This window comes from Gilbertella persicaria (assembly GCF_025201335.1).
Source record: "Gilbertella persicaria strain CBS 190.32 chromosome Unknown B0P05scaffold_63, whole genome shotgun sequence".
Taxonomy (NCBI): Eukaryota; Fungi; Mucoromycota; class Mucoromycetes; order Mucorales; family Choanephoraceae; genus Gilbertella; species Gilbertella persicaria.
The window spans coordinates 134852-146884 of NW_026252024.1; the positions used below are offsets into that span (position 1 = coordinate 134852).

At 36.1% G+C, this 12033-nt stretch overlaps 6 protein-coding genes across 6 annotated transcripts; 4 read left to right on the forward strand and 2 right to left on the reverse strand.

Moving 5' to 3' along the window:
- Positions 1-686: 686 nt before the first annotated feature.
- On the reverse strand, positions 687-1396 carry B0P05DRAFT_562180 (uncharacterized protein). The gene has a single exon (XM_051580567.1). The coding sequence runs from the start codon at positions 1365-1367 to the stop codon at positions 1137-1139; it is 231 nt and encodes a 76-aa protein (XP_051430135.1). The 5' UTR covers positions 1368-1396; the 3' UTR covers positions 687-1136.
- On the forward strand, positions 1397-3379 carry B0P05DRAFT_562182 (uncharacterized protein). The gene is made up of 7 exons (XM_051580568.1): positions 1397-1509; positions 1567-2065; positions 2123-2294; positions 2358-2461; positions 2525-2653; positions 2711-2937; positions 3007-3379. Exons 1-7 carry the CDS (start codon positions 1491-1493, stop codon positions 3291-3293), a joined length of 1437 nt encoding a protein of 478 aa, XP_051430136.1. The 5' UTR covers positions 1397-1490; the 3' UTR covers positions 3294-3379.
- A 1892-nt stretch (positions 3380-5271) lies between these two features.
- B0P05DRAFT_562192 (uncharacterized protein) lies at positions 5272-5603 on the forward strand (the record flags this gene model as incomplete). Its single annotated transcript, XM_051580569.1, has 1 exon — positions 5272-5603. Exon 1 carries the CDS (start codon positions 5331-5333, stop codon positions 5598-5600), a length of 270 nt encoding a protein of 89 aa, XP_051430137.1. The 5' UTR covers positions 5272-5330.
- Positions 5604-7328: 1725 nt separating this feature from the next.
- B0P05DRAFT_600431 (uncharacterized protein) lies at positions 7329-8176 on the forward strand. The gene is made up of 2 exons (XM_051583227.1): positions 7329-8034; positions 8119-8176. The coding sequence occupies exon 1, from the start codon at positions 7401-7403 to the stop codon at positions 7797-7799; it is 399 nt and encodes a 132-aa protein (XP_051430138.1). The 5' UTR covers positions 7329-7400; the 3' UTR covers positions 7800-8034; positions 8119-8176.
- Positions 8122-9260, forward strand: B0P05DRAFT_562195 (uncharacterized protein). The gene is made up of 2 exons (XM_051580570.1): positions 8122-8432; positions 8544-9260. The coding sequence occupies exons 1-2, from the start codon at positions 8185-8187 to the stop codon at positions 9031-9033; spliced, it is 738 nt and encodes a 245-aa protein (XP_051430139.1). The 5' UTR covers positions 8122-8184; the 3' UTR covers positions 9034-9260.
- Positions 9261-11234: 1974 nt separating this feature from the next.
- On the reverse strand, positions 11235-11825 carry B0P05DRAFT_591792 (uncharacterized protein; the record flags this gene model as incomplete). The annotated part of the gene is made up of 3 exons (XM_051582938.1): positions 11235-11367; positions 11417-11666; positions 11714-11825. The coding sequence occupies 3 exons, from the start codon at positions 11823-11825 to the stop codon at positions 11235-11237; spliced, it is 495 nt and encodes a 164-aa protein (XP_051430140.1).
- Between the last annotated feature and the right edge of the window lie 208 nt (positions 11826-12033).

The following is a 12033-nucleotide window of genomic DNA, read 5'->3' on the forward strand; positions in this document are numbered from 1 at the left end:
GTTTCTTAATATCCATTTTGATTTCATATTATATCATTTGAGAACAAATGACATGCTTTATGAATCAGCAATCACCCTGACTCTTCCCATACGTATCAAAGGAGGCTCATAAGGGCCTTTTATGAGTCATTAGAGGCGTTATAAAATATAAACAGTGGTCATTGATGGCATTTCATAAGACTTTTGAAACAAGTTTGAGCCAATGCATCATCGAAGTTCTTTTAAACGATGAGAAATTGATACAGACCCAAACATGTATGGTTGGCGTCTTTAAACCTAAAGAAGTGCATCATTTCTGTAGTGAAGCTACTTCAAAGTGTCGCAAATAAGGTAGTTTGATGCCAAAGAATGTCCTTGTGCTTTTGGTTTACATGTTCGTGGTTAAAAATACTCTTTGGGTTTGCTTATAGTTGAATGCCATTAAGTCAAGACTAAAAACGCTCGCGCAACTTTTGGCATCCGAAAGCGAGAAAAAATCCCATCCAAAACACAAAGGCGATTACAACAGCGCAGAATCATCAAAAAGGTCAAAAAGATGCATTCAGTAAAGTTATAGAGAATAATATGGCGCATCGAAAAGTGCAAATAAACCAACACACTTGCTACAATAAGGTTGTGAAAAAGACAATAAACGTATTTCTCGTTTTCTGGCGATAGCGTACACTTTTTATATGTCTTTTGCAGAACTAATACTCGAAGTGTATTTTATAGCAGCCTATACATCATCATAACAAGAGTCTTATAAATCTCTGACAAACGACGACTTTGTGATTTCGAGTAGGATGGCCTCACTACTCCTTGATCATTTTTTCCAACTTTAGATCACTTTTATTTTTTCGTGGTAATTCCAATATCTAAGATGGTTCCAAAAATAGCTAAAGTAGTATTAAGCCCACTGAGTACGTCTTCTAAAGTAAACATAGGTAAATGAGAGAGCTTCAACCTAATGACCTGTGATTGGTCGGTAATCGCTTTGCAAGGAAGTACTTGCAGCTTTGCTTCGCAGAAATTGATACCGGTTCAAGCGATGTCGTTTAAGTCGTTGGCACCGGTCACATAAACTTCGAGGTAACGAATTGCTCCATCACTAAGAGCCATACAAGCGTGTACTTTGGGGTGTTGTTTCTTTGACACGACTATACACTGTTGATCATTATGCTGTTTTTTTTTTTTTTACATTCAGTAACATCGAAAAGGTATGCTCCGTCTGAGCGAGAGGAGCGATAAATTCTGGTTTGCAAAATACGGGTAATATCATCATCCTCTTCTGGGTGAGGAGTGATATTATTGTGGATGAGGGACACATTTTTAAGACGTGCCGCTTCAGCATACGTTTTATGCTTTGTTTTCGGTACAGAAGAAAGCATGCCAATTGAAGTTTAAACAAATGGCCACCAATTGGTTTTTAACTTCCGACTAATGATTTCAAAAAAGGTGTCCACTGTATCTCTTTTCATTATTCGCTTTCGTTATTCTAGTTTGCTAAAAACATGTCTTCTATTTCAACAAGTAATTAAAGTTTGCACTGAGGAGGAATGAATGAATTAAGCGTAATACTTTTTGCAGGTATTGGAGACTATTTGAAAAGAACCAAGAGTCGCGCTTCACTCACGCGATTTGTGGAGAATAATAAAGAGCAAACCAAATTGTTTATAAGGCAATTTGATAGTGAAACACAGGCGACAAACAATTTAGTAAACAAATATGTTGCTCAGTTCAAAATCATCTACCCGACAAGAAAGAGAGTAACAGGAAAGCAGGTGGACCTTGGTCCTATCTATGCAGAAGCAAGACTGGATAGAGGTGTTCAAATCGAGAGCTACAGAATACTGGAGACTGCAGTTTCGGTGGCTGGAAGAGATACTAGAGGCAGGATCAATGGCAACAATGGTGGTAGTGTAGAAGACACAGAAGACGCAGAAGATACGGGAGATACGGAAGAAGTGTCCGAAAAAGCAAGCAATGGTTACAATATAATCGAAGGATTTAATGTATTCCGGGAAGAAGCACGCACATTAGCAGAAAGACAAGGACTTTTTATAAATGGAAACCTACAGCAATTACTGTAAGTATATGTATTTTGTGTTCATTTCTTTTACACTAATTAAAACACAAATTCTAGGGCCTTGGATCAGATCCTTTTGCTTGTGAAGAAACAACATTCTGAAGAAATGTTGTCTTGTATTGGAAACAAGAATTTGGTGTGTTACCATAATGATTTAAAAAAGGAGTTTTTGGAATTGGAAATGAGGGTTGAAGGAAAGTTATTGGCAGAATTGGGAGATACGATGGCTGTAAGTTTTGTTATTATGCTTGATAATTTGATGCACTACTTTTAACAAATTGGATAACTTTAGATGATCGAACATTCAAGTCGAAAGGACATAAAGTGCCAGATATTTGATAGTTACAAAGTAGCAGATGACCTTGATGCCAAGATCTTAGACATTTTCTTAGCTTAGTAAGGACTGTTGAGTGTAACTCAAGTGAAATATATACTGATATCTGTTATTACTCTGTGTAGTATGGATAAACTTCCTGATGAACCCTTGTTAAATCATAAAATCAAAGAGACTGAATTGATAACAAAGTTCTTGGATCCAATATTGAATGGGATGTTAAATGATCATGATACAGATCATGATTTTATATGGTAAATATTGCTGTAATGTCTTCAATAAATATGTAAGCTTAATATAATTCTCTTTAGGACAAATACACGTAGCACTGGTACAGAGGATGAACGCCCAGATGCAGAGATGGTTATTTTAAAACAAAGAACTATTGATTATACTGTTGGGTACTGTGAGGTGAAGATCAGCGAAAATAGTAATAATACTGTCGAAGTGCATAATGATATGATGAAGTTGGCAAGGTTCGGAAAAAAGCTTTGTAATGAAGAGGATTTGGATGGTAGCTTGTTGGCAATGGTAGTTGGTAAGTTTATCACAAACATGTAAATTTCTTTCCCTGTATACTCATTTATTTTTTCTTCTCGCAACAAAGGAATGAAGCTTACGTTTTATATGATGGTGATGCGGGCAAATGTATTTTATACAATGTTTGAAATCTGTAGTATCGAAGTCCCCAAGTGTTTATCTTCCCTCCCAAGTCTCGTTGCAAAAGCACATCAAATCAAACAGGTTATTCATGCATACCATAATCATTGTGTTAAGCGTCTCCCTGAATCCCCAAAGAGAGAAAGAAGCAGATCTATGACCAAAGAAGATTACCAGCTAGTAGTAAATACCAACAAACCAAAACGAATGAAGCCCTCTTTAAGATTCAACTAAATCATACAAACTTCTTTTTAAGTATATTTAATATTTAGTTAATTGATAATAATAACTACAATAAAGAAACTGAAATAGCATCATACAATTTAAATATTAAACATTTTTCATAAAAGATTATACTCAGCCAAACAACTGAAAACCACCCAGTTTCCCGGATCAAATCCTCAGAAAGCTTTTATTAGAGATATCTGTATATTCTGAAAGCATTCTAGGATCTTCCATATAATAGCTCTAATAATAGTTTAATGATGTTGATGTCAAGTGTTTCTTTTTTTATTTAATAAATTGTACACTATTTCCCGAAACTATTGGCACACTTAATTTTAAGTTCAGTACAAATAAAAAATGTTTTGGCACAAAGTGTGCCAGTCTTAAAGAGGTTCTTTCTTGAGACAAGTTTCAAATTTTGAAGCTGAATACCTGCAAAAGCCTTTCAAATCGCTAAAGCGAATATCGTTGCAAGCATCCGATATTCTACTGGTGAGTGTCTCGTTATCTAAAAGACGCTCTCTTTTCAACTTGCTCTTGACAATTGACCAAAATTGTTCAATTGGATTGAGTTCAGGAGAGTAAGGTGGAAGATAAACACAACCATAGCCACGACTATCAATATACTTTCGGATGCCATCCGCTGTATGAATTGGAGCATTGTCCATTATAATATAATGGCCTTTGAATTCTTCGTGCTTATCCAAAATGTCAAGAGTGCAGACAATGAAATTAAAATAATGGCCAGTAATCGTACCAATCGTCTTTTGGGCCTTCGAGTTGTTTGCTTTTCTTTTCTTTGAAGGCGCTACTGGCCTTCTCACTTGAATATTAACAACGCCAAAAGGTGGAATAGCACCCAGAATCGTTGTTGTTTTAGCTCTTGTTGTTGGTTGAACAACTTCTGCACGAGTCCCTTTCTTTGACCAGGCCATCGTTCTTTTCAAGTTGATATGAAATGCTGACTCGTCAACGAAAACACAATTACTTTGGAAGTCCAGATCAGTTTCAATCCATCTCTGGACCCATTCGTAACGCTTGAGAATGCTTGAGGGTGAGTCCCTTTCTTTTGAATGAAAATGAGCTTTCTTAAATGACAAAGCGCACTTCTCAGTCATGAATCTATGGATTGAAGCCTTAGAGACTTTCAAATCTTTAAATTCATTTATCAGACTCTCCATAGCCTGATCTAAGGTTGCTGAAGGGAAATCCATAAACTCTTTTTCTAAGAATTGCTGGTGCTCTTCGTTGAAATTGCTTGGCCAACCTGTCTTAGCTTTGATTTTCTCTTTTCCATCACTCTGCTCCTTCTGATCTTTCTCAAACCAGTTGTAAGCAGTACGTCGAGCGATATTAAGCTGCGTGGCTGCTTTATCAGGTGTCAGGCCTTTTTTATAGACTAAGTAGAAGAACCTCTCCTTTGTATCGCTACTGTGCTTAACATACGGTCCTTTGCCGGAAGTTTCTGTTGACTGATTTTTCTTTGTTCCTCTCGCTTTACTGCTTCGCGCTCAGGGGGCTTTAGATCTAAGTATTGATCGAAGTTGGTGACGTTGTCCAAAGGACATTGTTCTTCATCGACCTTCATTTCAATAGACTCGTTTCCAAACTCATCAACAACATCGCCTCTTCCATTTTCATAGTATACTTGGATATTCATTTAAAAAAAATGTGCTAAATCACAAAAAAAAAGAGTGTACCAATAGTTTCGGGAAATAGTGTAATTCCAAACTACTTTGACCTCCCAGAGGAACTCAAAATAAAGCTTGATGAAGAGTATTGAAGAGATGAAGAGCTCTTGAAAAGAAACAACCCCAAAGATGAGTTGATTGAACTGGTTGATAATCTCTCCTTTTATAATTTCATTTGAGTTTTTTTTTTGTATATATTCCTTCATCCAATAAATTTCTTGCCTAGTCACAAAAAACTGTTACGTCACATTTTACTTTATTTTAATAGAGAAAAGTTGATTTTCTTTGTTGGTTGCTAACATTAAAGCTCTAAGAATTATCCTCGCCAAATCAGTAATTGTTGACCAGAAAACTAATGGCAAAGAATAGGATTATAAGTAACTATATTTCTCTTCACAACCACTTGAATATTCACTCATTCTTTTATTTGAAACGACGCCTTTTTTGGGAATGCAAAATACTTATGGTATGCATTGGAATCCATCTTAATGTGAGGTTCGCCCGTTATGATGGTACGTGTGAGTGTAATACCTACGGTCCTTTGCTGCTATGTTTTTGCTGCTATGCTTTTGTTATCAAGACTTGGTTCTGGTTCTCTCTTGGTGTGCATTGGAATCCATCTTAATGTGAGGTTCGCCCGTTATGATGGTACGTGTGAGTGTAATACCTACGGTCCTTTGCTGCTATGTTTTTGCTGCTATGCTTTTGTTATCAAGACTTGGTTCTGGTTCTCTCTTGGTGTGCATTGGAATCCATCTTAATGTGAGGTTCGCCCGTTATGATGGTACGTGTGAGTGTAATACCTACGGTCCTTTGCTGCTATGTTTTTGTTATCAAGACTTGGTTCTGGTTCTCTCTTGGTGTGCATTGGAATCCATCTTAATGTGAGGTTCGCCCGTTATGATGGTACGTGTGAGTGTAATGCCTACGGTCCTTTGCTGAAATAGCTGTATCATGGCGATTTATATATTTTGTCCGAATCTGACATTCTAACTTCAATAAAATAAGAGTCATTTAATTCTGTACACTTATACCAACGTATTGGTAGCTTATAGATGCACTCATGAAAATTTACTATTTTTTATCGCTTGGAAATTCCAAGAAGACTTCTGATCTACTTATTATTATTATACAATTTTCTACATAAATAGCAATGAAGTTTATTAAAGGTGCTTTCCTTCAAAACATAAGGACTGGTCAGTCGTGGTTAAATCAGAAAAGTGCAAGTTTTCTTGAAAATTTTAGGCATATCTATTTAAATATTATATTCGAAAAAAAATGCTTTGTTATAACAATAATTGTAGACCTCTAAGCTAATTTTGGCATCTTTTTCAAAGTTCAAATCAGAGGAGAATTTGAACAGAAAAAAAAAACTCAAGCTAGAACTCAAATGAAATTATAAAAGGAGAGATTATCAACCAGTTCAATCAACTCATCTTTGGGGTTGTTTCTTTTCAAGAGCTCTTCATCTCTTCAATACTCTTCATCAAGCTTTATTTTGAGTTCCTCTGGGAGGTCAAAGTAGTTTGGAATTATAATTTATTAAAAAATAAAAAAAAAAGAAACACTTATTGTATTTTCATTAATATTGGTTGACATTCCAAGTTGAAAGATGCGAAAGAACAGTGCTTGAAGGAACAAAAAATGCAAATGTGTTTTATACCTTAGTGACTTCTGTAAATTGTGTGGTCTGTAGTAGAAATTATAGGAATGGGTATGTAATGAGCACCAGGTTTATAATTGTCCAATTTTTAAATAAATATTGATAATGTTCAATATTCAACTTATAATGATAATGTTCAGTATAAGATTTGTAAAATTATAAAGATAATGTTCCCAATTTATAGTCAAAGAGGATAATGTTCTTTATAACACTTTAATTAATAATGTTCTCACAATAAGAATTACTATTGTAGGGTAATGTTCAATTAAAGATTTATGATTCGATTACTTGATAATGCTCCTTATAAAATAAAGATAATGTTAAAAGAGGACTTATAACTACGCTTGATAATGTTCCTTATAATATAAAGATAATTCTCCTTATAATATAAAGATAATTCTCCTTATAAAATAAAGATAATGTTCTTTGTAGATCAAAGATAATGTTCAAATATGGATTCGAAAATAAAAATAAAAGGAAAATAAGATGTTAACAAGTATGTTTCGGGAAGGAAGCCCAAAGATAAAAAATAAAATTATTAAGTCTGTTACCATCCACTGAGATAGTAAATGCTATGCTTTTATTCGTTACACAGCTTATAATGCTCACTGAATGACCTCCTTTATTTCAGAAAAATAGAGAGTATTTATAATAAAATTGTACATTTGTACTATGTGAAAAAGTAAAGAATAGGACTGTGGTGTTTTACATTAATATCATCTTTCTTTTCCATATTCAATTCTCGAATCTCAACCCCATAATATGACAACTTACTCACATATCTTCAAGATTTTTCTCGATCTGTGCGAAGAAAAGGATGATATACCATTACTCGCTGATCTTATTGAAAGGCACAGTCAGCACATAAAAGCTAACATTGGCAAAGATCAAGATGAAGAATATAGCAAGCTTGCAAGTGCCTTTTTCAAGTACGCCAATTCAAGAGGCATAGAAGCTAAGAAGGGTGATGCTAAGGCAGCCTGGAAAAAGCATATCAAGCAGCAAGCAAGCATTGCTATGACAGCAACAACAACCAACAACAGAAAAAACATGGTCTTATGCCAAGATTATGGTAAAGAAGAAGGTGTCTTTGGTCGCTGGTCTGTTGGTGATGAAGACTTGATAAAAGTTTTTCAACAAAGAAAGAAGACGTGTTGTTGAGCTGGTGAGGAACAAGAAGATGCTAAGAGAAAGTCAATACTTGCTGCTTTCCTTTATCTTGGAAGTGCCAGTTGCTGTTGAAGGATTCTGCCTTGAAGCCAAAAACTTCAAAAAAATAAGAAAAGCGCTCACTCCTGCCACAAAGAAGAAGCAATTCGAGCATGAAATTCTAGTCATGTTTATTGACTTGAAGACACAATGGGAGCTGGAGCAAGAAGAAAAAGAAGAAAAAGAAGAAAAAGAAGAAAAAGAAGAAAAAGAAGAAAAAGAAGAAAAAGAAGAAAAAGAAGAAAAAGAAGAAAAAGAAGAAGAAGAAGTGGAAGATGATGACGATGATGATAATGATGATGAAGAAGAAAAAGATGTGCAGTACTTGCAGTACCAGATGTCGCGGTATGCAAAGAAATCGAAGAAGGAAGAAGAATATGCCTTGGTACGAGTTGTTCAAGAAATGCTTGACAATTTCAAAAACTGGAGGACTGAGTGTAGAACTGACGAAGACTTCATTGACCAAGCATTGTATCCGTTTCTGAGAAACATACTCTTGCGTGACAAGAATGTCTCATCCACACGGTCCTATGGAGAAATACCATGTGGCCATCCCAATTCAGACAGCAGCAGCAGTAGTAGCAGCAGTAGTAGCAGCAGTAGCAGCAGCAGCAGTAGTAGCAGCAGTAGCAGCAGCAGCAGTAGTAGCAGCAGTAGCAGCAGTAGCAGCAGCAGCAGTAGTAGCAGCAGTAGCAGCAGCAGCAGCAGCAGCAAAGCTAAACCCGATTTTTTCGTCTTTCTGCCTATCGACGATAATTCTTTTGGGTTGCTTTGCGTGGAGGTCAAGAAGCCTGGCACCAAGTCAAGTCAAATTTGGAGTGATCGCTCTAAGCTGGCTCTAGAGTGCAAACGATCTATTGATCATCAGGTGTCTCTTGGTGTCCGTACACCTAAGTGCTTTGCGTTGTTTGTTGATGGTGAAATGTGTTCTTCTTTTGTGTGTGAGTTGACTTCACATGGAATCTACACTTTTGTGGAACTTGATGTGTTTTCACTCCCTCGCGGAAAAATGGATCTGGGCTCTTTGCCTGACACCGTCCTCTCTTTCTGTTGGCTTAAAGAGCTAATAAATGAACAAATGTCTTGTATCTACAAGAGAAGAAAGATAAATTCTTTTGCTTCTTTGACCAAGCTTGTAACGCCTACAGTTGCCCTGCCTCTGAAGAAAAGCAACCTTGAACAATAAACCTGTTTTCTTTTTTTTTTCTATTTGCTTCGTACATATAAACCCTGATAATGATTTTATCTGATTTAGCAGTATTTGGCCTTTGAAAATAATGAATGACAATCATATTCAGAGCTTATAAAAACACACTTTGAATAGGCTACTTCATAAAGAAAATAACTTGATTCACTAGCTGTATTTTAAGAAAGAAGCACAACCAAAACCTCATCTTACAAAAGTATTTATGCCAAGAACATATATATCTATATATATTGAATCAATACAAACGTATTTTATCTTTCGTTACTTCAAAATTACGAAAGCGAGGTGCTCTTTAATACGGAGCTACAGTTCAACCCTGCAATTCTCTTTCTAGTAGAATTCCAACTTAACAAAGCCATCGTGGTAATCTGAACATAATAAATGTCTTCTCTAGTACCTTTAGTAAAATCATTTAAGCTGCAATTTTTGTTTATAAAAAGGAAGCACACCTAGGTCTGTCTCACATTGAAAGCCTGTTTATTTCATAGACATGCTAGCTTTTACCCGAATTCAATTTAAACATAGCAGTTTTGAATAATACAGAAGCATAAGCACATTAATGATTTATCATGATTATATATGATAAGAAAAGAAGGAAAAATGACTTGTTTATTTTTTTTAATGATGTGTAAGTAATTTCATATATTAGGAAGAGGCAATTATTTTGAAGAAGAGGTTTGAGAAAGATTCACCAAATACAAAATAGAGCCAGAAATAGAACCAGAAGAGTAAAGCAATAGAAAGAGAGCCTTGATGAACCAGGAAACAAGTAACTAGAATGATGATTAAAAAAAAAAGGCTTTCAAGCATATATAACTTACCAAAAGACCAAAGCCATCATGCTACCCTCTAATGTGCTGATTTTCATAGCCCACGCGGCTCTGCGTAGTTCAGAGCCGAATGAACCGGCCCAAACTGGCCCTGCGTAGTTCAGGGCCGAATGGATGCCATCGCCGACAAGAAGAGGGCATTTGGAACATCACTGTACGGAAACAAGTGGTTCCCTATAAGAGAGTCAGTAAACGTGTCTTTTAGAATAATTATCTTACCTCCTTGATGGATGAGAAGAGGCTAGTAGATTTGCATACGAGGCCAAGAGAGTAGAAGAGCAAAGTAACAGAAAAAAGAAGAAGAAGAAAAGGGAGGAAAGAGGACATAATCATACTGATATCATTGTTTATATTGAGAGAATACAGTCCAAGTATTCCTTTTATTTTTTAGACCTCTACTTTTTGTTCTTTAAAGAGGTATACGTAGATAACAATTTATTTCCTTGTTGTATTCAAATATGATCAAAGAAAAGTTAATCTTCAAGAGGGCATTACGCGTTTTAAAGAGATAGACAATACGATGCGTATCACTGTTCAATTGCTAACACAAACAAAACAAACCAATAAAAAGAAAGCTTTTACTGCTTTCTAACCTAAGAAAAGCTTATATTTAATCAGTTGCTGTTTGCCATTTGATAAATAAAAAGATGGCGATAGGAAAGCATGATGAATAATTATCACTTTTATTGCTAGCGCTATTTTATCAAGGCCTTCAAATGGAAAAAAGGGGGGATTTTTTTTAGCTTATTCAATCTCAGCAGACGTGAGTGGATTTAATCCATTAATTTTATTTAAGACTGTTTTTGCCAATAACTAAAGATGAATAGACAATGCGCAAGCACAAGATCTAGTCAACCACAAGCACTGACTGTAAAACAAGAAAAAGACAACTATTACTTACATTAAAGACACCAGACAAAACCTTCTTCAGTCCAAAAAAAGAAAAGAAAAACAAGAGAAACAAACACTAAGCTTGAGGAATGCCTGGAGATCAAACCAACATTGAGCATGACAGTAAGACAAAAAGAAAAAAAACCTAAAGCTTTGGCTAATCAACACCACAATGCTTGTAGAGTATACACAAGAGAGGGCTTTTTACAGCTTCTTTGGAAACGATAAAACACGAACTAAACGAACAGCATAAACGGAGAAAAGCACCTAATCTATCTGTAAATACAACACAAAGACAACAAAAAAGAAAAGTACAAGTTAGAAGGAGAGGGGAGACACTAGTAAAAAAAAAACACAGCACAAACATATTGTGGATCTAATCAGGGTGATCAAACCTAACCAAACCCTCTTCTTGCTTCAATAAGAGCTGATCAGACCCTTAAACAGAAACAAGAAGACTCAAAGAAGGAAACGCACACCATGAAGACCTGTTGAGCCTTGAACAAACACCTTGGAAGGCCAAAGAGAACCAGAGCTAGGAAAACCAGTCTTGAAAGTCCAGTGATACTTGTACAAAAGACCTTGCAGATACCTAGAAAGCCAATGTAAGTAGAGTAAACCTTCGCCATCTAGAAACTTACGGACTAAGATAAAGCATTATCAAAGAGAGACAGTTTTGAGGTATCGGTATGTCTTGATGGATAGTCTTGAAGACGCCTAGGGAACCAGCTTGAGTAGAACAGACCTTGTGATCGTGGAACTTGCTAACCACAACCAAGCACAACCAAGCACAACCAAGCACAGCCAACCATAACCAAGCATAACCAAGCGCAACCAAGAAGAGACGATCGAGAGCCAGCAGTAAACATGGACAGATAGCCTTGCAGATACCTACAGAATACGGTGAGTAGTGCAAAGCTTGCTGTTTTGGAACTCACTGACCAAAGTAGAGCACAACGTAGAGGGAAAGTCTTGAATCAGCAGTACGCCTTGCTTGATCACCTTGTAGAAACCTAGAAAAGCCAACTTGAGTAGAACAACCTTTGTCATCTTGAAACTAACCGACCAAAAGAAGCACAGCCATACAGAGAGTGTAGGAGAGAGTCTTGAACCTACTGTTTGTCTTGATGGATGACCTTTCAGCCACCTAAGAAACCAGCTTGAGTGGAACAAACCTTGAGAACTTGAAGCTCGCTAGCCTAAAGAAACACAGCCAGTGTACCTTGATGGATACCTATGAGAAAAAAAATCGTAAGTA

Bases quoted from the DNA above. Each gene is read 5' to 3' on its own strand.
- B0P05DRAFT_562195 (XM_051580570.1), top strand. From the start codon at position 8,185: ATGTCGCGGTATGCAAAGAAATCGAAGAAGGAAGAAGAATATGCCTTG. The intron at 8,433-8,543 runs CAGTAGTAGCAG...CAGCAGTAGCAG, and splicing joins AGCAGCAGCAGTAGTAGCAG to CAGCAGCAGCAGCAGCAAAG.
- B0P05DRAFT_600431 (XM_051583227.1), top strand. From the start codon at position 7,401: ATGACAACTTACTCACATATCTTCAAGATTTTTCTCGATCTGTGCGAA.
- B0P05DRAFT_562182 (XM_051580568.1), top strand. The intron at 2,295-2,357 runs GTAAGTTTTGTT...GGATAACTTTAG, and splicing joins AATTGGGAGATACGATGGCT to ATGATCGAACATTCAAGTCG. The intron at 2,462-2,524 runs GTAAGGACTGTT...TACTCTGTGTAG, and splicing joins TTAGACATTTTCTTAGCTTA to TATGGATAAACTTCCTGATG.
- B0P05DRAFT_562180 (XM_051580567.1), bottom strand. From the start codon at position 1,367: ATGCTTTCTTCTGTACCGAAAACAAAGCATAAAACGTATGCTGAAGCG.